General features: G+C 39.5%; 4 protein-coding genes across 7 annotated transcripts in view; 2 read left to right on the plus strand and 2 right to left on the minus strand.

Annotated features, from left to right (window-relative positions):
* LOC113212076 (zinc finger protein 37) overlaps nt 1-3,538 on the plus strand; it is a gene marked incomplete in the record, with an annotated part of 9,880 nt that extends 6,342 nt beyond the window's left edge. Inside the window, 1 exon segment of the mRNA XM_052266534.1 lies at nt 748-3,538.
* Nucleotides 3,539-3,877: 339 nt separating this feature from the next.
* On the minus strand, nt 3,878-11,990 carry LOC113212074 (uncharacterized). 4 transcript variants are annotated; one of them, XM_052266533.1, is made up of 19 exons: nt 11,969-11,990; nt 10,990-11,047; nt 10,670-10,912; nt 10,528-10,593; nt 10,218-10,417; nt 9,866-10,137; nt 9,681-9,773; nt 8,723-9,607; nt 8,543-8,636; nt 8,280-8,467; nt 8,046-8,207; nt 7,619-7,966; nt 7,410-7,531; nt 7,139-7,334; nt 6,823-7,037; nt 6,349-6,465; nt 6,115-6,260; nt 5,885-6,028; nt 3,878-5,657 (listed from the first exon to the last, which is right to left on the minus strand). In XM_052266533.1, exons 2-19 carry the CDS (start codon nt 11,007-11,009, stop codon nt 5,545-5,547), a joined length of 3,624 nt encoding a protein of 1,207 aa, XP_052122493.1. In that variant the 5' UTR covers nt 11,010-11,047; nt 11,969-11,990; the 3' UTR covers nt 3,878-5,544. The 4 variants fall into 4 exon arrangements, with proteins under 4 accessions (XP_052122493.1, XP_026286441.1, XP_026286437.1 ...); XM_026430656.2 differs by lacking the exon at nt 11,969-11,990 and adding an exon at nt 11,756-11,962 and having other exon boundaries at nt 10,682-10,912; XM_026430652.2 differs by lacking the exon at nt 11,969-11,990 and adding an exon at nt 11,756-11,962.
* A 126-nt stretch (nt 11,991-12,116) lies between these two features.
* LOC113212077 (protein phosphatase 1 regulatory subunit 7) lies at nt 12,117-15,639 on the plus strand. Its single transcript, XM_026430663.2, has 9 exons — nt 12,117-12,366; nt 12,602-12,697; nt 12,769-12,833; nt 12,955-13,151; nt 13,242-13,404; nt 13,483-13,599; nt 13,715-13,906; nt 13,999-14,168; nt 14,437-15,639. The coding sequence occupies exons 1-9, from the start codon at nt 12,354-12,356 to the stop codon at nt 14,444-14,446; spliced, it is 1,023 nt and encodes a 340-aa protein (XP_026286448.1). The 5' UTR covers nt 12,117-12,353; the 3' UTR covers nt 14,447-15,639.
* A 1,147-nt stretch (nt 15,640-16,786) lies between these two features.
* LOC113212075 (protein bowel) overlaps nt 16,787-21,404 on the minus strand; it is a 24,515-nt gene continuing 19,897 nt past the window's right edge. Inside the window, exon 2 of the mRNA XM_026430657.2 lies at nt 16,787-19,417. Within this exon, the coding sequence (XP_026286442.2) occupies nt 18,196-19,417 (1,222 nt within the window). The 3' untranslated portion in view covers nt 16,787-18,195. The remainder of the gene's footprint in view (nt 19,418-21,404) is intronic.

Here is a 21,404-nt window from a genome sequence, read left to right on the forward strand (position 1 = left end):
GCCTTTTTAAAAAATATTTGATATAAAATTAGATGATGTGACTGACGTTATGTGATGGATCTTGTGATGATTGTGATAGTATTGTGGAGAAGGTATGCATATTTGTTTGTGCCTTGTGCAAAGCTATGGTTTTACATCCTAAAACACCATAAACACATACTGCCAAAGTTTCTTTCTGCTTTAGACTTTCAAAATTCATTGAATGTAAGGAAACAAATTGGTCAAATGCCTCTCTTTAATATGATTATGATTGGCATTAATTTTTGTACAATTAACTTATCCTAAGGTGCTAATAAATTGTCTTTCTCAGAGGTAAAGTAAGGTAATGGTGGATTGTTAGGTGTTTTAAAACTATGGAAGTGATATATAATTTAGATTATGCCTCAGGCTTATTCTCATTAATTATAAATAATATTTTTTCAAAACAATATCCTGAAACTTCTACCCAATTTCTTTAGAGCATTTGCCAGTGCTCTATTTATTTTCAACAGTGCTGGACACCTTTTTTTTTGTACGAATGGCTAGTCAGTTGTAGGGATTGATTATAACCATGTTTAATTAAGTTGGGGATCAGAATACTTTGCTGGTAGAGCTGGCTCGATCACAGAGTAAGAAGTATATTAGATGATGTTATGGAGTGTGGTGGCTATTGGTTGAATCTTGCCCTTACAATAGATAGCATGCAGTTTTGCTTTTTGTCTGGGGCTGATAGCAGTGCTGGAAACACCCTTGGGAAAAGCTATAAAAACATCTGTGTTGCCTTGTCAACAGAATCTCTGTTCTTTACTTGTGTCTCAGGGATTACAGATTTTCCAAAACTTTCACCTTTATTGAGCTACTTACAGTTTTTCATACTAACAAGTTTCTTCCTTTACTGAAAGTAGTTTTAATTTTGTCTTATTATTTTGCTAAAATAATTGAAGTAGACCATTTAGGCCTTGGAATCCTCTATTTGATTGTTGTGAGAGAATGTACAAGAAGTACCTGTGATTTTATATTTTTTTTCCTACTAGAGCTGTTTTCTTTTTAATTTTTCTTAAGAGATGTAGTGATGTATTTACAGGGATATATTGGGTCACCCTTCCGTGGTTCATCTCTGTCAATGTTGTGAATAATATGATGTCAAGCATAACATATGTATCAGCCCATTATATCCATGTCGATGTATCTTTGCTAATTATGTTGTATTGTCTTTGTTAAAAGTTTCCTTTTTTGTTAAGAAGTTTAACTAGCACCTGACTTTCTTTGATCTTGGAGTAGGGCTACCATAATCTTTGATGTTATGAATTTTATCTGTTTTCTGAATATTTCTTTTTTTTAAACACTTTCCCTTTGCAAACTTTTAAATTTCCAAATGTTGGTTTATGATTCATCTTACAAATGAAAGGATTGGATTGCTTTGAATCTATACCCTCAAGATAATCAATGATGTTGCAATGTTTGACCTCTTTGTGCTATATATAGTATGATTTTCGAGTTAGAAAGAAGTTATTGTGACCCCATTAGTGAAAACAGTAAACAGTAAACTTAAAGCCGCCAATGATGGGTCGACTTTGTTCGGCAAACACTCTTGCTTTTTGTAAATCTTAAATCCACCTTTGCAATAGTCACAATTTCTGAAAATATTATATCTTTAAATATTTTGTGTTGAAGTTATTGTGACCTCAATGACAAAATTGTGACGTTTACATTTCTTTCAGGTTTGAATATGACAGCTTCCCATCCACAATGCTTTGTAATGTTTCAATGGGTCAATTTGGTGTAGGCATTCTTCCTTTGACTATTTTAAGGCGTGCTTCATATTTCTTTCAATTTTTGCTCTATTCAAAGAAAAACATTTTCTACAAGATATTGGCTGTGTCAAAATATGCCACATTTGTGTGATATTTTGGATTATTCAAATGTAAGGACCTCATTTTTTAAAAAGAAATATTGTTGCCTATTTCACAATGCTACTTAGTCATGCACCCCAATTTCGGTTTAAGTAAATATTACTGATGAAATTTTGGAAACATATCCTGTGACAATTTCTAGTATTGTATGTTCAATGAAAAGTTCACAAGGAAGGCATTGTGAAGTAAATGTTTTGCGTTCTAACTGAATGTGGTTATCTGATCTTCTCTATATCTTCCTCTTTCTTTTCATTTTAGAATTCACATTGTCAGTTCGGGTTACACTTATTTTCATGTTGTTTTATTTGTAAATGCTTTCAAAACCTAAGGCCTGTTGAATGCGGCTGTGTTACAATGTGGGCCTCACAAAAATGTTCTAGGGGTGCTTGCAAACGTTTAAAAGAAAGAAAACCATTCTTGTGATTTCTTATCTAAATTCCACCATCTGAGCATTGTCTTCTCCCACACCCACTTCTAAAAGTAAATTTTACTTACAGTCCACCTTTTATTAAGAATAAGAAAAAAATTGTAATCAAAACTTTTCAAAACTAGGTGAAAAAAGATTCTTCTTGATGAGAAAGTGCACAATTTTACATACGGTGAAAGTGGGTCACTGTGTTTGTATTTGGTTATGGTTTGGGAATGGCTAAGGAAGGTGTGGTGAAAAATAAAGGCCCTCCAAGCCAAAATGTTAGAAGCAACACATTTTGCTTTACATCACATGTCTCACCTTAGAACTTGCAATGCTTTCACAGTAGCTGGTTATTGGAAAAATATTGTTTAGCTATTACTCAAAAGTTATGAGTGCCTACATTTTTCTCTATGAATATTAAGGCTTAGGCTTATTGCAGTAGCTGCATATCTTATCTATAAAGTAAGAAGAAAAGAATGTAAAAAAAGCTGCATGTTTTAATTAGACTCCTCTTTTATTTTACTGCTCAATGTGTTGTGCAAGCTTTAAATCAAATTTATCCATATTACGTTTTTAATACCTCATAGTAGAAATGCTTCTTAGTCATGAACTATTTTAGGTGCTTTGTTTTGTTAACCAGTTATTAGTGTGATTATTCTAGTACCTCCCATTGCTTTTGTTGTAAATAATCAAGGATTTTCAAAACCAATCTACTTTGTTACTTTTAGTTGGTAGATTTATTCCTAGGATCAAAGTGCACGAGCAAGGCCTTATACTTGTAGCTATTTGCTTTTTCTTGTTTTGCTGGAAGTTAGTTTAACTGTGGAGAAGGACTATACAAATTTTAAGATTGAAATATCAGAGGTAGTACGTATTCAACTTGTAACTACTTTGCCTGGATATTGTTGAGACATTGTAAATAGATAGGTGTGCAAAACTTCCAGTCAAGGCATAGTTATCTAATTTTCCCCACATTTTGTAACAGGATAGTTTTTGAACAGTTGCCAAAAAAAATAAAAAAAAAAATCTATTGAGCAAATGGTGAAAGTATACATGTGCTGTGGCTGTTCTATTTTTTGGTGGATGAAAACCCTTAAAAAGTGCTAATCGAATTTTTGTCTTGTGTGCTTGTAAAATGTGATATGCTATTGTGTTAATTCTACATCTCTCTGTGGGTCTATTTGCCTATCCATTTCGTTGCGAAAATAAAGAGAATAAATGTCAATAGAAAACAGTTGTTTAAAATATCAGTTCAATGTGTTCCTTCTGCAATGCAACCAAACGATTGATATGTATGTCAAAGAAAGTAAAGGCACGAGTTCCAATCCATTGCCATTACTGGTAAATTTTCATTCACACTACCTTACCACATTGAGTCCCACGTGACCACATGTATAGTCACAAAGCACGTGATTAATGACCCCCTGGGACTCAACGTGTTAACTGTTTGAGATCATTTCTTCATTCAGTGCAGTACATGGAAGTGCCAGATGAATAATATTCAAAATGAAAATAAGGCTTTACACTGAACTGGAAGGGATGATTCTTGAAAATGAGAAGGGTTAATGCAACATACATTTCATTGTCTCCTTTACTCAGAAACTATTAGACACACAGATATGATATCACAGACTTGCAACTGATGTCAAATGCCACTCTGTGGTACAGTAGTAAGTACATTAAATCATACAAAATGACAAAAGAGAACAGGACATTAAAAAACTTACAATACAAATTCCTGGAAAAGTAAAATAGTATTTTCAAATCAAACCCGTTTCTGAAGGGTTTTTTTTTGTTCTGCTTTCCACTACCCAACTACAATAAAAGCAGAGAAAACATTATTAAATTGACTGCTCAAAGTATTAAACTTCCTTTACATTAAAAAAACAAAAAAATTGACATTTTGTTACCTCTGATCTGGAGTGTAAGGCATAAACAATGAAAAAAGCGTTTTGACAAGTAAGATGATATAAATTTCAGATAAATGAGCCTAATATTTTGTCTTCCACATCTAAAACTGATGATCATGTTACAAGCAAGCTTCATCCATCACAAGAGCCCTTCAGAAGATGCATGCAAAGTATACTCCCTCATTGTGAGTAAACTACTCAAAAAGTTACTATTAGAATGATTGCAGCAGGCTTATATATTTTTTTTAATGAAACACCTTAAGAACAATTTCACTAGATACAAACAAGTACCTGTGCAATTATAAAATTTCAATGCAAATTAAAGAAACATTTAAAAAAAGATCTAGAACATAATATAACAATTACACATTAAAATAATAGTAGGAAATAGAGAGGAAGCTTGAATTTCATTTAATGTTCAAAGCACATGACAGAAATGAAGGTACTTTCACTTGCATCCTGGAAAGAAATTGAAAGTGACCTGGCAGAAAAAGTAAAATTACTCAAATCTCACAGGGGCAGCTTTGCAGAACTGCTTTCTTTCAGTAACTACTACCTGAATTGAAACTGATCAGAAAATCGATGAAGATTCTGAATACAGTAAAGCAGTCAGCAAAATAAAAAGATTTAGGCAGTGATAAACTGAGAAAGACAACTTTCCTTCAGACATAAAGCACGAAATTGGCCAAAGATCAACATAGAATACTGATTGATTAAAAAATATTGAATAGATCAGGCAGGTGGAAATCTTAGCAGAAAATACCTGTCACAAATCACACCAAAACCAGCATAACACCAATACATTAATGTAAACCAACTAAATGAACATTTCTGATTTTATTATTTTTAGAACAAAACAAAAAAACAAAAACAGCAATAATAGCAATTACCAAATGAAAAATTTCTTTGAGAGGGTCCAATTAGTGTATGAATAAAATACTAAGTATTCAAGATAGACATTAATAGATACGATTACAGGGAAACATTACTGTTTACTAACAAAGTATGAAACTGACAAACGATAATGAATAGATCATCCTGTTTAAACAAACGTGTACCTAGTCACTTCAATTTCATTGAAATTTCTCTCAACACAAGTAAACGGAAACATTAGGTACATACTCCTAAAATATAAGTGATGACGTAATAACATGAAACAACAGTACATCAAGCTTGAATATTAAGCATAAAAACAAGACCATACAATTTCATTACATTAGGAAAGTTTTGCTTAGACAATTACAATTCTATCATAAACATTATGTAATTGTACATCATGTCTCTGCTTTTTCCAAAAAGATTAAAGAAAAAAAAAAACAAGAAAACTACTTTAACCTGAGTCTTGGTTCAGATCTTGGTCCATGGTGGAATCCAGCCTTTCTATTAAGTGATCAATGTTTGGCTTCATTGGCTCCTCTAAATTCAGTTCTGGAAAAGCAGCACCTGTGGAAAAAAGTATTCAACTCAGGAAACTCACGTGTTACAGAGAATCAGGGTCTTAGGTATGAGCATTATTTGCATTGATGTAAAGAAAGAAAGAACACGCCTTTCTTAAAGTCTTCAATAAGCAGACGCAACCATGTGAGATGTCATCGCCACACTTTAATGATTTTTCCATACTCTGCCTGTTTACTTAAAACCCTACATGTGATAATAGAGAATACACTCACCTTGCTTTTGATAAAACAGAATGTATGCATTGCTATAGTCCTCCTCTTGAGGTTTTTGATGATTTACAGTATCATCATTAAAATTGTGCCAGTCAGAACTGACAGGATGTTTAGCATAGGCAGTGTAATGACCCGCTGAGACACCTATTGATCAAAATTTCGTTAAATTACCTATCAAGATAGAACAAAGAGTACAGTACAGTGTATTCCATTTCTTGAATCAAAATTACCTCCATAGTGACAAACACACGCGTATAAGTTGTAAATGTGAGGAGAAACCTGATGGTTGCTTGAAGGTGCATTTACTAAAAGACCATTAAGAGGGTAGGTCACCTTGTTATCCAACTTTGTGCTCATCCCATTATGAAAGACAAACCTATAAAGAAACACATCATCCACAGGAGTGTAAAATTGACAAAGCCTAATAGATAGTAATTCTATGGTAATGAATTATGGTCACAAACCTCTTCAAATAAACAATCAGAAAATCTGGATAGCGCCAAACAGAAAGTGTTTTTGTTGCACACTGATTCTTTTGACAAACAGGACAGAACCATGGATTATGCTCATCAAGTAGTTCACTGCAATTAAGAACAATTATCAATAAAATTGTATTGTACAAGAAGAAACTTGAAGAACAAAATGTTAGGTAAAGAAAGAGGCTTGGATGCTGTGTTTGAGTTCCAGTTAACACGTTCCTTGCGGCATGACTACTATGTGGTCACGCTTCCATGTTAAATCATAGGCATCAATAATGAGATGCAGGGAATGTGTTAATGATTGTTCGGCTAATGTCAAGTTTACCCAGTCAACTTTCCCGCGGGCTAAACACAAAAAACACTAACACGAAAATCTAACTTTAGAGTCATCTTTGACGTCACATTGAATGACTTTCTGCCTAAATTTTGTGGGTAGGCAATGGTAAAATATTTACCTACCTTTCACTAAATGCTTTTAAACAGTCATATAGGGAGAGAGGGTCATGGCTCCTCATGTCTTGCACACTGGGATGATTAATGGGTTGAGACTCAGTTATGTTTTCCGTGAAACGAACAGCAAGAGTATCAACAGGACGTAACAAAATTTCTCCATCAGTAGGAACAGGACAACCACGGCAATGCTTTGTGTACAGACAGCGAGAGCAATGATAACCCTAAAGAAAAGGACAAAACAGATTCAGAACTGCCTCAAAATATTTAAAGATATAGCAATTACAATATCTTCAAGGAAGTATTGCAAATGAAGGGTACTTACAACACCATCGACAGTGAGAATTGTGTAACTATCATCAGAATGAACCAGTCTTTTAATAATTGAAGCCAGCTCAGTTGCTGGCATTGCACTTGGCAGCTTCAAAACATTAGGATGGCCAAAAAGTTTTAAGGATTTCTGATTATTATTTCCATCTCCTTCGGTATCTAATCTGAACACAACAGGTACGTTCAAAAGCCTGAGAAACAGAAAGTCAATAAGTGAAAGTTCTAGCACAATGTAAGACATTAACGGAATAAAACATTTTACACACCGTACAGCAGGCTTAGATGAAATAAATTTATCAATGCGAACAAATTCTGAATTGGGTTTAACAATTTGATTACACATAGGGCATGGCATTGTGTCCGAACTGCCATTGTGTTTGCAAGCATTCTAAAAATTAAAATGATTAAAATAGCTAAATGTAAGTAAATATATTATCAGTTTTTAATAATATGTATTAAAGTGTCAAGCTCTTACCTCAATACATCCTTCACAGAGAACACATTCACAACCTACATGCCTTCTCATGTCTTTGTTCATTTCCTCCAAGCATATTGCACAACTCTTCCAATCATCACCTCTGTCGCAACTGCTGTAAGATTCAGCCACAACATCTACCCTGATCGAAGAATGTCGTGAAAATATAGGACGGCAAGATGGGAGCCCTGAAGGGGGACTTCCTGACTTATCTACCAAGTCTTCATCATCACTTGAAGTTACTTCATGATCTGAGACACCAGCTGAATCAGCGGTAAGCTTATCATCAAGGCTTTCAAGAGCTTCTCCAGTCTCAGAATCAACTGATAAAGGTGGAGGTTCACAACCCTGAACATACATGTGACATTGGTGATTGATACTGAGAAATGGTGAGTTAAGTAGTTTAAATGAACAGACATATGCTTACTAGTACAGGAAGATCTTCCTCCAAAGGGTCAGGTACATCAATCAACTCCATGCATTCACTTGGTTGCTTGGTTCTTTCAAACCAAGCTGGTGGAGGAACTACTTCCAAAGCATAAATTGTTCTATTTGTGTCATTTACATATCGTAATGGTGTTATATCATCCTGCAAAGATAATAATCCAATCAGTAAAATGCTATCCTACTATAAAAACACCATCAAATTGTGTGCGCTTACGAGAAACTTTGCAATGTGATGATCAAACACTTCTGCTAACACTAAAGTAACACCGTCATCAAGAACATGTCCTTCTTTTAAACGCAATGCAATAATTGCATCTCTGAGATGGCGAACTTTATCCTGTTTGTTCATTGTAAGAAGAACTTTTACAATAGGACGAGTCTCTAAGGGAACATAAGTTAAACCTGTAAATGATAAAGCAGGGTATCAAGATGTTTGCAGATACAAAGGAGACACTTTCAAAGGAAGAAAACACTTACATATTTGTCTTTCCATGGCATGAGGTAAAGGTACAGAAAGATACATAAACGGTTCGTAGGTAACAGAGATGTGTTTGCATTCAGAGCAAACCACCTGATGGATTAAAAAAGATAACAGAAAATTATTACAAAATAAAAAAGATGGCAAAAACTTTATCTTTTTATCAAAAACAAACTTACTGTGCTTTTAAATTGTCCTAAAAATGTATCAGCTACACAGCTTCTATTGGATGACAAATGTTTCTCCCAATGGTGGTCAGCATTGACATCTTCCTTTGGACTGGCAACATTTCCATTATGATGAGCAATGTGGTTATCATTGTTCTCTGGAAAAGATTCCATTGCCACACAGTCTTCAGTATCAGTCAGTTGTGTTGAAGATGAAGAATCTGTTGATGGACAATCCACAACACTCCTTGTTGTATTCTTGGAAAATTGTGAATTTGTTTCATTATTAATTTGCTTTGTACTTTCAGGAGCTTCATTAACTGCCTCTGTTCCATCCATGATTGAGTTGAAATGGTCTTTTTGGCAGTTGTTTTGTTCTGTTAACTTTATTCTTTTAAGGTCCAGCCCTCCTGACTCAGCATTTTCACAATCTCTCTGCTCCTGGGTTAGATTGGTATCTTTGATACGTTTCACACTAACTGATTTGTTATCAAAATCATAAGTTTCTAATAAATTTGGATTTGTAAGTTCTCTTCCTTTCGCTGCATCATGTCGAGGAAACTTATCAGAGTCAAAACGTATTGAGTTATTAGCATCTTGTTCTTCAACTAATACATTCACATTCGAGGTTTTAGCATCTTTCAGAATATCTTGCAATCCATGCAAGTGAGCACCATTTGTTGTACAATTGACTTGCATTGCCAACTCATTTTTTTCTTTCCTACATGACAAGTTGATAGCCTGATTGTTGACATTCAGAGTACTAGATAATTCAGCTAAACGAAAGGGAGCAACATTCTCAGGAATAGGTTGAATTCTAAATGTACTTTGAGTGTCTCCTGAGCTTTCTGAACTGTGAGAAAGTGAGGAACTGCTAAATCTATCAAGTGATCGAGCCTAGACAAGACAAAAAAATAGGAAGACATAAAAATTTTCAATGATTAGTTTACAATTGTTTTGAAAAAGTTACCTGGTCAGGATTTTGTGGACTTGCTTGCCCAGCCGAGTTAAGCTGTTCATGAAGACTATCCAGCAGCAATGCAAGAAATTCCTGGCAGTCATGCTGGGGAGGTTATTGAGACAATAAAAAATCATCATTAGAAAAATACAGAGACTTGGAAAGGAATGTACAAATGAAGTGAGAGAGCTATGTACCTGTCTATAATCCTGAAATTGAGGAAAATGGACACCTAGAGCTTGTTTAAACTCAATTGGGTGCACAACACGGTTTTCCCCACTCCACATCCGTTGAAGAAGAGCAGAAAACTGAGCTGTTAAAGATTCAGCTGGTAATTTATCCAACAGGGGCCGTGCACCAAAATAATGCAAAATAGTAGGTGTGTTTGAAAGACACTGAAGACCAGCTGACATAAAGCAAGTATTCCCCAAATTTCTTAGACCACATACACCAGGGACTGCAGCAGAATCTGACAGAAGAATACACTGATAACTCCAAGAAAGATGAAGAAGTATTACTTTCTAGAGACAAAATTATTGGCCAACTTACCCTTGACATCCTCTAAAGGATCTCCATTTGATAAGAGTGTATCAAGCCCGAGTGGTAGGCATAATGATCCATTTTCATCTTCTGGAAAAGTAGGAGAGGGAGGTGGAGGGGCTGATGGCATGGAGGCCTGTTGAATTACTCTGTCTAAAGAGCTTCCACATTTCATGTAGTCAACATTGAATGGACCAAATGTACCCGACCTAGAAGGAAAAAGACAGTGCTCAAATGATCAAATTTTCTGAAAGGAAAAGTACTCCTAAAGTAATACAAAAGAGACAAGTCTTTTGGTCAATATAAAAATTAAACGCACCACATAGTGTTGCTGTATTCAGTTCCATCATCATCATCACATTTTAATTTAGAGGATGTATCATTCCTGTGGAGGAGTTGGAAAGAAAATATAGCTTAATATCAATTAAGTTAGGAATGGTAAAAACAGCATGTTAACTTACCAGTCAATATACCTGTCATTTAAGTCTTCATCATCCTCCTCTTCATATCCATCACCTGTCTCTGTGTGAACACGAGAAAGGTCTTTCTGGGATGAACTTGAAGTTCTGTCATGTGATGTTGATGACAAATCATCACCTATTGGAGGGTACGGTGGAGTTCCAAATAAAGACATACTCTCTGGGGGCGCAGCAGGTAATGAATGTATGTCTACGGGAGTTTCACTAACTTCACCCGAGTCAACCCTTGAAACAGAAAATGCAACTTGTGAATGCTGAAAGCAAAAGCTTTGCATTTTAATATAATGTCCAAACAAACTTACCATAAATTTTCTAAGACCATGTTTCATAACAAATAGTTGAATCTGACTGGACAGCAATCTGTAAATAGAGGTCAAAATGCAATAATAAGGTTGAAGCCTAACAACCCTATGAGGTTAGGATATAATTGTTTGCGGTATGGAATATACACTTAAAGCTAAAACAAATAGTAAGTAACAGATGCAAAAGTAAAACAAAAATAAGCAATATTATATGTCCAAGTTTAAGTCTCTTCTGAGTCAATGGTACAAGCACATCAAGCTCCATAAAAGTACAAAAAATAAAATAAAACAACTGAATCAAAAATAATTTTATAGACCAGTGAGAAATAGACCCTGGCAACTTAAAAGTAGAATAAAAGATACTCCACTTTCAAGAATTGTTTGAAGGTTAGGTTTCCTTGTCTACGGCTGAGACAAATCTTGCTCACTAATTCAATCAATTGTAACCGCTGAGGATTTCGTTCTATAGAACACTGTGCTTCCAAAATTCATTCAAACTTTATCAATCAAAATAATACACAAGATGACTGTCAGCATCAGACAATGACGGTACCCGGATCCCGGCCAATACTGCTGAGTACGGTTCACAAACACACTGACGATAGAAGTATTGAGCAAAAGACTTGAACTTCAGTCATAATCGAAAGGATACCATCAACTTGGGTTCATACATATGCGTAAGTAAACATCCCACGGAGACTTAAAGGGCCTAGACTGAGCTCAATAGGCACTTGCCACGAACTGTCAAAGTTCTGGATAACCTTACCCGCAGAAGATCTTCTGCCAGAACGACGTATTCAAGACATTATTAATTAACAAGTATGTAACTGGCCAAACTCAGAACCTTCAAGATTACTATCACCATTTAGTAGAACAGTTTTTTCACACAGACCGTAACACACAACTTTAAAGCCAAGAAAAATTCCAAAACCAACAAGAAGGTCACAACCAGACACACACAACTACCACAGAGATGCACCTCTTTCGGCCGTCGCGCGCACCCTATCCGGCAGCGTGGTTCGTACACTCGCCGGTAGGTGGGTTGGAAGTTCAAAACCTTGGACAAAACATTTTGAACTAGGAAATTTTTTGCCTTGGAAAATAACTCTAGCGAAATCTTACAGTATCAAGAACGGGTGGCATTTTTATGAATTAATTCAGAATAGAAAACGTCGAGAAATGGAACTTTCCCCAGTGCCACTCCGACCGTCACCACACTTCATCGGCGGGATGTTTGCACAACTGCGGCTCGTCTGCTTAGGCTCTGCGCTTTCAATTCAAAACATTGAAGACAAAACAGAATTTTGCTGCTCGAACAGTTTGTTCATTAACTGATTACAGCGCCTTAAAAGGCACAGGGAAATATGGCAGAAAATGGTACGTTTAAACCTATTTTTTTCAATCTAATCTATCCTAAAACCTGTCTTAAAATGGCCATAACCTAACAATGTTAAGTACATTGGGCAAATTTTCGCCTGTAGGTATTTGTATTTAGGAACAACAATATTATGACAATGGCAGTTATATCTTTGTACTTAAATTTCCCATGTTTATATCAAGATAGTTGTATGGTGTATTTAACTTTCTTACCTAACCCTTATGTTCCGTTCAGGCGGTTCTGAAGTGACTCCAGCTCCAGAAAGTCCTGGGAAGGTGAGGAAAACTGTCAGTGTTGATGCAACTCCATCAGTTGACGAGCCTGAACCAGGTATGTTCTTGTTTTCCATTGTTAGAGTATGTGAATGACATTTTTTTTTTAATTTTGTAGTTTTATTTCAGCTGAATCAGAAGAAGTCACTGGTGATGAAATTACAGCTGAGGATGTTGAAGATGTCAATTGTTTGGTAAGAAATATTCAGAATATATCTGTTTTGATTCCATCCTAGATGCAGTTACTTAAGTTAATATTCTTCACGTGTTTCCATTTATGATTTAATTGTCTATTATGCTTACCATATTTTTCAGGAGCTTGATTTTAATCATCGCCAATTAAAAGAAATAAAAAATCTTGAACCTCTGAAATGCATTGAAAGGTTGTACATGCGCTGGAATCTGCTCAAGAAAATTGAAAACTTGTCCACTCTTGTGACATTGAGGGAATTAGAGCTTTATGATAATCAGCTCACTGTAATTGAAAACTTAGACTGCCTTGTAAACCTTGAGTAGGTTGAGTGACCATCATTTTTAGCAGAAGACAAAGAAAAATATTATTATTTACAAATCTTATGTACTCACAATTATTTATTTTTCAGGATTCTGGACCTGTCGTTCAATCGTATCACGCGCATTTGTGGACTGGAAAATCTTACAAAGCTTGAAAAATTATTTTTATGCTCGAATAAAATCCAGAAGATTGAAAACATCAACCATCTGAAAAACTTGCAGTATTTGGAACTTGGGGATAACAAACTGAGGGTACTCTAATTTTGAAGTCTTGAATTTTTCTAGTATGAGACATTGGGTTTTGAGTTATTCTTTGATTTGTATTTGCAGACTATTGAAAATTTGGAAGGACTGTCAAGTTTGACAAGTCTATTTCTAGGAAAGAATAAAATAACCAAAGTTCAGAACCTGGAGTGTTTGCCTCAGCTAGAAGTACTTAGCCTTCAGGTGAGAAATAAAGAAATCAACAAAAGTAAAACCAAATACTTCATCCAATATCTAAGTGTTTTCCCTCCCATCAACAATCAATTATTTTATTCTTAATAACTTTTTTCTTCTTAAGAGTAATCGATTGACAAAGCTGGAGAGTCTTGAAACCCTGACCAAGCTGGAGCAGTTCTATGTGTCAGAAAATGGTATAAAAGAAATAGAAGGATTGGAGGCCAACTTGGAACTTACCACTCTGGATCTTGCCTCTAACAAGATAAATCAGATTAAAAATGTGGATCACCTCCCCAAACTGGAAGAGTTTTGGGTTAGTATCTTACAATAAATTTGTATATTCTTTCCCCATTGTTCACAAAACGAACTTTTGTTACTTAAAAATAACTTTTATCTTTTTTCCAGTTGAATGATAATGAAGTAGCCGATTGGAATTGTGTTGAGAAGCTTACAGCAAATAAACAACTTGTGACAGTGTATTTGGAACGCAACCCACTTTCAAAAGATGCTGCATATCGCCGCAAAGTTATGCTTACCCTTCCATGGCTACAACAATTAGATGCCACAATGTGCAGGTTAGTATGAAAGTTTTTTCCTATTTATTATGTATCTCTTTCTTTGAAATTCAAAAGAAATCTTACAACTGCCATAGTTTTCTATCTAAGAGCAAGTATGATTTCAGAACATCTCCTGATGTTTAAATTATACATTTCATGCTGCCTGCTTTTGAAATTAGAAAAACTCTCCTCCCTATTTTCCCTTGAAGTACTTACTCACCTCTATCATTCTCATGTACACAAAGAATAATTTTTAATGCGACCTTATCCTTGTTTTTATTTACAGGCGTGAATAATCCACTAGATCTACTATTTTTGTCAACCATGCACTATAAAACTAATTAAACTGTTCACAACTACACTTACTTAACCTTTTGAAGTGGTAAGTGGCTAAGCTTTGGAAATTGATGTACATACTAACAGAATAAATAGCTTTACAGTGTAATGTTAACTGATACTATAAGCGAGACTGTGTGTTTTCAAAATCATACAGACAACTCCATTATTTTACCCTGTCTCCACTAAAGACTGTTCTAATAATCATGTTTTTATACCTCAAGTCTTGCTTTTAAATTCAAACCTAGGTATTTGTAAAATTAGTGGTAACTTCATCAAATGAGAGGTATCTGCTGTCTGTGTCAAATCAATTTGAAAAGAAATCGAAGTGAAAAAATACTCAAAGAACTATCAGTCTTTGTATATTTTTCCAAACAATCTTGTTTTTAAAGTAGGTTGGTAAATGTTTCTGGTTTGCTAAATGTTTCCTGTTAGTTTTGGACCAATTGCCAAATTTTTGATGTTCCTGTAGAATAATATTAATATTATCTAAATACATTGCACTTCTTGAGCCTTCTTGAAAATTTTGTTTGTTTCTGAATTGTCATGGTTTTCTAAAATGATCAGGAGTGAATCTGATGGGAAGAACTACAATAATCTAAATGAGGTGTAAGCAGGAAATTTCTTATCTTCAACTGTGAAGGACATTGTCTCTCAAGTTTAGACTTTGTACTTAAATATTTATAATTTTTAAAAATTTATTACTGTCTATCTATCTATCTGTACTATGTATATTTCATTAAGAGAATTTATTTTGAATGCAATCATCATTCAACATGTTTTAAGTTGACCATTTCTTCCGTGTGCTACTAAGTTAAAACTTTGATTCTGCAATTTTTTTGTAAACTTAATATTGTATTGCCTTTAGTGAGGTGTGATGTATGATGAAGGGAACCACATTTTATAAAGCTGTGATTTACTCTTCTGTTTAGATTTTAACATCGCCTTCAAGCGTCCTTTTTATTTTTACCACAATGTACCTCTCTGTACTTTTCTATTGGGAGATCAGTTCCCACAGAATGTGCTAGAGTCTGCCAACATTTTTCTTACCCTGTCAGAAGTTTTCTTGAGCAGCCAGATACCATAGCTGTTACTATCACTGTTTGTCAATCAGTAAATTAAAAAAGCTGGCAATAAATGCAATGAAAGCTTACATTGTAAACTTATTATTTATCTGCCCTATGTACATGTATTCGATGTAGGGGTAATCAATGTTAACTACCCTATTATGACGATTTAACATTAAAAGCATCATCAGTACATCTTTTGGAATCAGTCAGTGCAATGTGCAATGTAAGCAATATCTTACATCTTGAAGGTAAAGAAAAGAGCAAATTTATTCATGAGTGAGATTTAATTGGAGCCTGGTTCAAAGTATCCAACATAAACATAAGGAAGATGTAAATCACTTTAATGTTTTAATATTTTTATTTTCCTGGAGGGCATGAGCGACTAATTTGTGTATGGGTTTGCATGCACTCTCAGTCTTGGACACTGCGTTGGAGGGGACCGGGCCGAGGCGAGGGCGTGGCTCCCGCTGCGTGGTCCCGTGGAGGACCGCTGCCGCCGGCTGCCGTACAGCGCACGCAGACGCACCTTGGCCGGATCATGTCCTGATGATGATCGTAATGATAGTGTGCCCTGCCGGGCCTGTGGCCGGGCCCTGCCCCGTACGGGCGGCCATCGCATGATCGATGAGTCATACCGCGCGTCCGGCTGCACAGGGCTGCTGCCGTCGCACCGAAGCTGCTCTCGGGTGAAAATCTGGAGCCGAGATATGAGTCACTATCAGGAGGACGTGATGGTATGGTCAAAAGTGCCAAAACAGCAGACCTCGATTCATAGAAAAGACGCTGTATTATTGCTGATTATGCCTCTGCAGTTTTGTTTTGGTCCCCTACATCCCGGATGAATAATATCATTCCCTTTGCTCTCTAATGAGATACTCTGATCTCACATGCATAGAGCAAGGCGGTATTGAGCACACAGAGACCCTGCCCCCAGTGTACTCCCTCTCAACCTCACGTCACTGCAACTGCTGCAGGTCGGCCGGCTGGCCAGCCGCCCGTAATAAATCAATCCTTACTTCCAAGCTTCCAGGAGAAAAATGCGTCTTGTTCCGTTCATTACAGTTTATTTTGATGGTCTATCTAGTCTCTGAGCTACCCGTTGCGTTGTGTTGCTAGCAGTGGCAGGGAAGTCCTCGCTGCGGCTCCCGCGTCATGGCGCGGAATTCTCTGTGGCGGAAGTGGTATGTTTGTCCGTAGTGGCGGGAAGTAGGCTTCGACAAAAGCTAAAAATAATTTTAAGTGTATTTATTTTTCGTTTCTTCGGGACGATTTTAAGCAACAACCATGGTTTACCATGCACTCAAATAACAAACAAAGAGAGGCAGAAAATCAGTCAAGCCTCTTTATTAGATATGGGACTGTGTGGGTTGTCATCTCAGACTTGCTTATAAACATAAACGGGAGCAACTTGCAGCCTACTCATTGATAATTAAAGACTTCCTGGCTTTGAATGTTGACTTTTAAGGCATTATTTTGCCTATGTATAAGCTTAAAAAGATATAAGCTTGTACTTTCAGTCTTTTTACTGAAATATGCCATTGGGTAAATTAAATAAAGATCTAACAGCCATAGGTAGGACACCTGAAGAATCCTATAGTTAAGGAAACAGCGTCAAATTGAACGCAAGAATGGCAAACATTACATTAAATTCATAAATATGATGGGACATTTCTTAGAGAAAACCCTCTTAGAAATTAATTCAAGCCACAGTCTATTCAATCAAGCTCACATGATTGCATATATACATAAAAGTGGCATGAAATTAAATGTACATGATTCGTGCTAGATCTAGTTTCCTGGTTATATTTGGCTAAACTGGTGGTTCAGATTTGGAAATCATCCCAAACATTCAATTTTACTAAAGCAATTGTAATGATATTATAGACAATTAAGAGTGCAATTTTGCATTTTTATGCTGTCAGATTAGGTAAAATTTGTAAATAACTAACCACATAGATTTGTCCCTCCGACACTGTGCAGACAGTGCAGATCATACATCATTTGAAGGACACAATAATCTAGTGTATCTAGCAGAAAGTATCACATTTGAGAGCTTCCTTTGTGTTCCCATCGTCTGAGATCACTATAAAACATATACAATAAATTCAAATAGTAACAAAAATCATTAACATATTGTACAAAGACAATCAAGATCACATTGAAAGTCCCTAACTCTAAATAATATTCATGTATTCTATCTGGAAAATGTGCACATAATATCACTTTAAATTACAAAAGGTTTTATATAGATTTATTTTTTTACAAACAAAAATTTATAACAATTAGTTGTTTTGAAAATGGTAGTGTGAGATATAGAACGGAATGCAGTTAATGCACATGTATTTGCAACTTTCATGGCGCCAAATTAATCCTGCTTAGACTAAAATGGTCAGGTGTTATGTACTCTATGACATCACCAAATTATTCCAAAACACGCTATAGAGGAACACAAGGTGGGTGCCGCTGGCCAAAGTAGCCAGCGCCCCTAACAATCGTAGTTTGGCCTCGATTCACATGACTGCGCAATCCCCCCAAGAAGGAAGCGCGAACCGTAAATTCACTATAACTATTCCTATAAGTCATATCACTGATCACAAATCCTGGACACACGCATTTCATTCATCAGTCACTACACGTCATCAGCGACGCATGATCTCTTCTATGCTAAAACCCTGCTTTTTGGGGGCAGGGGGCGGCGCCTGAACTGAAATGGTAGGAAGGGCGGGTGGGGAGGGGCCCGCGGGTGGCCCCGGGGGCGGTACTGGGGGTGGCACGGGTGTTGGTCCTGAGTTGGGTCCGAGACACGTCCCGGAGGCTGCGGGTGAAGGTGCGGCCGCGGCCTGGGAGGTAGAGTCGGCCACCGATGGGAGGGGGCCGAGGCCGGGAGCGTCGACCTTCTTGACCACCCCCGACAAACCCGACGGCCCGGGCATCTCCTTATCACGGAGAGGGTCCCGGAGCTCCCGGAGGAGGTCCCGCGGTCCAACGCCAGCGCTGGAGCTTGATCCTGAACCAGAGCCGAGGGTGGTGGAGGCCAGCCCGATTCTGGAGAAGGGGAACGCATTCCGTCCGAAGAAGGGGTTGGGCCTCCCGGGCCTCCCAAAGGGATCGGTGGGGTCGGGTACGCGGCGTCGGAAAATGCCAAACCCGCTGGGCGCTTCCCTCGGCGCCTCTAGGTCTGACCGCACCTGCAGCTTGGGGGCCGGTCCGGGGGTGCACTCGGGGGCTGCGTCGGGCTTGTCTGGCCCGGGACGCATGGTATAGGAAGATGACGACGTCTCGTGACAGCGCGTCGAGTTGGGCGCGGCCGGCAAGGTGGACGTAGACGCCGAGGCCGAGGGCGATGCTGACGGCAAGGGTAGCGGCAAGTGTGACGGTGAGGGTGACCGGGACCGAGAGGGCGACACCTCTCGACTTGCCCGGTCCATAGACAGAAGGCGCGGCCTCGGGGACAGGCGGGAGTCTACGTCCTCGTCGGAGTCCGTGTCCACGTGAATGTCCTCGGGCTCGTCCTCGTCGTCATCGTCCTGGACGGACGGGTCCTCTTCGGCTCTGGAAGGGTCGTCATCGGCCTCTGGAGGAACATCCGCCCCGACGGCGTGGGTGAGGGCGTGCCGGCGTAGGTCACAGTTCCGACGGAACACCTTGCCGCAAGTGCCACACTCGTACGGTTTGTGGTCCGTGTGCGTCAGCAGGTGGGTCTTGAGGTTGGAGCGCTGGTTGAAGGAGCGGCTGCACACGGGGCACTTATGCGGCGACTCCTCCAGGTGCAGGATCTTGTGCACGGCCAGGGTGCGCGATTGGCAGAACCCCTTGCCGCACTCGCCGCACTTGAAGGGCTTCTCCTTGGAATGGATGTACCTGCAACAGGCAAAGAGTGACGAAGCATTAACATCAGGCGGTGAAACAGGCAGTGTGCAAGTTTTGGCCGAGTAAGCCGAAACCCTTTTTCCCCACATGGCCGTCGTCGGAGGCATTCGGAAACTTCAACACGATGTCCGCCTGAAAAGAATACAAATCCCGCCTCGCCCGCACCCCCTCATCTCTCTCTTCTCCTTTATCTCCTTTATTTTGGAGCCGGGAGCCCAAGAGGGTGGTGGTGCTGGTGGTTTGGGCCTGTCCCGCCATGGTCCGGCCCGGCCCCCGCCGTCCTCGGCTCCCGTTGGGGCGTGAGTGTGTTTCCAACAATAGAGGGCCAACATGCCCAGGGGCCGCGGGGACCCGATGCCTTGTAAACCCGAGGCTCATATGCATAACACAAGGCATGGGGTGTTCCATTAGGGGGGCCCACCCCGGCACGGCTACCAACAAGGCCCTTGGTAGAGCGCGGACTCCAGCGCGCAAGCCTCTTGGCACCGCCACTCAACCCACCGAGGCGCCGAGTTGTTCAAAGGCACTAAAAGCGAGCCGAGATAGTCTCAAGGAGGGGCGAGAGATTAAGAATTTTCATTCCTACCCAGCTGCTAAGACAACGTACGAGAAATTGATACCGTTGTCATTGTTAGGCATCTGATAGGAATATGAGTGTAAATAAGACCTCGTTAAAAACGAGGGGGAAAAGGGACAAGGTCGGAATACACAGCGTGTGTGCACGTTTACTTGGCTCATGATAGAAAGGCTGAGCTGCCGCGGTAGGAATCGAACGCTCTGCTACTGCCGCCCGGTTAAAATAAGGAGAAAATAATTGAAAAATAACCAACATGTTCCCTGCGTGAAGTTGGCAACGCTGTGGATGTGAACCGGTCCTGCGCTGGAGCAGGAGAGCGAGCGGGAGTGAGAGAGGGAGAGAAAGGGGGAGAAAGAGAGAGACAGACACAAGGATGGCTGGGTGATGCATGAACAGCAGAGGAAGGAGAAGAGAAAGAGAGAGAGAGGGAGGGAGGGAGAGAGAGGGAGAGAGAGGGGGGGGGGACAAAGGAGCAGGGGCAGTATTCTTGCCGTCGCCTCACCGTTTTTGTTGCGGTAGTAAAGAGTCCTCCAATATCCGCTCGCAACACACACACACACACTCACGCACGCTCGCACACACACTGATACAGACTTCCTCTCTAGACATTTGCCGTGCGCGCTGCTCTCCGAAAGCCTTGTTTGAACACTTTGAGATGAGAAACAAGCGTTTTTGTGATCGACTGTGTTGTTTACACTCCGGCTTCACGCAATCAATCTGGGATCTACTTTCGTCACATCGGGCGTGATACTCAGTATTTTTTTTAAGGTGCATCGCTGCATGGATTTTAATGTACAACATTATTGTATTCAGTGTGGGGGGCAATCGCCACCGCTGCGCAGCAGCCAGTAGGGAGCATACAGCGCAGCGGGCCGCCGCGGACATAGGCAACCCCGCCGAGCAGTTCTGCGTCGTTGGCGCGTTCATTGCCTACCCGACAGGCGCTCTCGCGCTGGCGTCACGCCACGCCCCGGACCCGGTTTCTTCGGATGAGAATAATACGACTGCGCGGTTGCAGAGAGAAGGGGCGATTACCTTCCCGGCGGCTCTTTTACACCCCGTCAATGTCTCTGTAAGTCCCCGGGAGGGGCCGGGCGAGGCGACTCCACGGGGGCTCTGGGCCGGTGCGAGAACCACCGCGTCCCGCCGCGTCCCACGGGCCCGGGGCCCGGCCGGCACCGGCAGGGGCGGCTGCAGGAGGAGCCCAGGGAGCCCCGAGTGCAAAAGTTGCGCGCAGAGCGTTCAAACGGGTTTCGGCTCGCCTCGCGGCAAACATGTCCTGCCCTGCCTTGCCCTCCCGCCGGCCCTGGGCGGCTGGGCTGGCCCAGGCTGGCCTGCTGCACCGATATTAAACGCGTCTTGCACGGCCGGGGCCGGGATGGGCGGGCGGGTCGCCTGGTC

Source organism: Frankliniella occidentalis, unplaced genomic scaffold (assembly GCF_000697945.3).
Source record: "Frankliniella occidentalis isolate FOCC.00 unplaced genomic scaffold, Focc_3.1 Scaffold40, whole genome shotgun sequence".
Taxonomy (NCBI): Eukaryota; Metazoa; Arthropoda; class Insecta; order Thysanoptera; family Thripidae; genus Frankliniella; species Frankliniella occidentalis.

What these genes read in the sequence shown, in the direction of transcription:
- LOC113212074 (XM_052266533.1), bottom strand. Translation starts at nt 11,009, where the DNA reads ATGGTCTTAGAAAATTTATG. An exon ending in TCCTTTAGAGGATGTCAAGG is followed by an intron (nt 10,138 to 10,217) that starts GTAAGTTGGCCA and finishes TTCTTCTGTCAG; the next exon opens with ATTCTGCTGCAGTCCCTGGT. An exon ending in GTGTGTTTGTCACTATGGAG is followed by an intron (nt 6,029 to 6,114) that starts GTAATTTTGATT and finishes TTTGATCAATAG; the next exon opens with GTGTCTCAGCGGGTCATTAC.
- LOC113212077 (XM_026430663.2), top strand. An exon ending in TAGAAGTACTTAGCCTTCAG is followed by an intron (nt 13,600 to 13,714) that starts GTGAGAAATAAA and finishes TTTCTTCTTAAG; the next exon opens with AGTAATCGATTGACAAAGCT. An exon ending in CCAAACTGGAAGAGTTTTGG is followed by an intron (nt 13,907 to 13,998) that starts GTTAGTATCTTA and finishes TCTTTTTTCCAG; the next exon opens with TTGAATGATAATGAAGTAGC.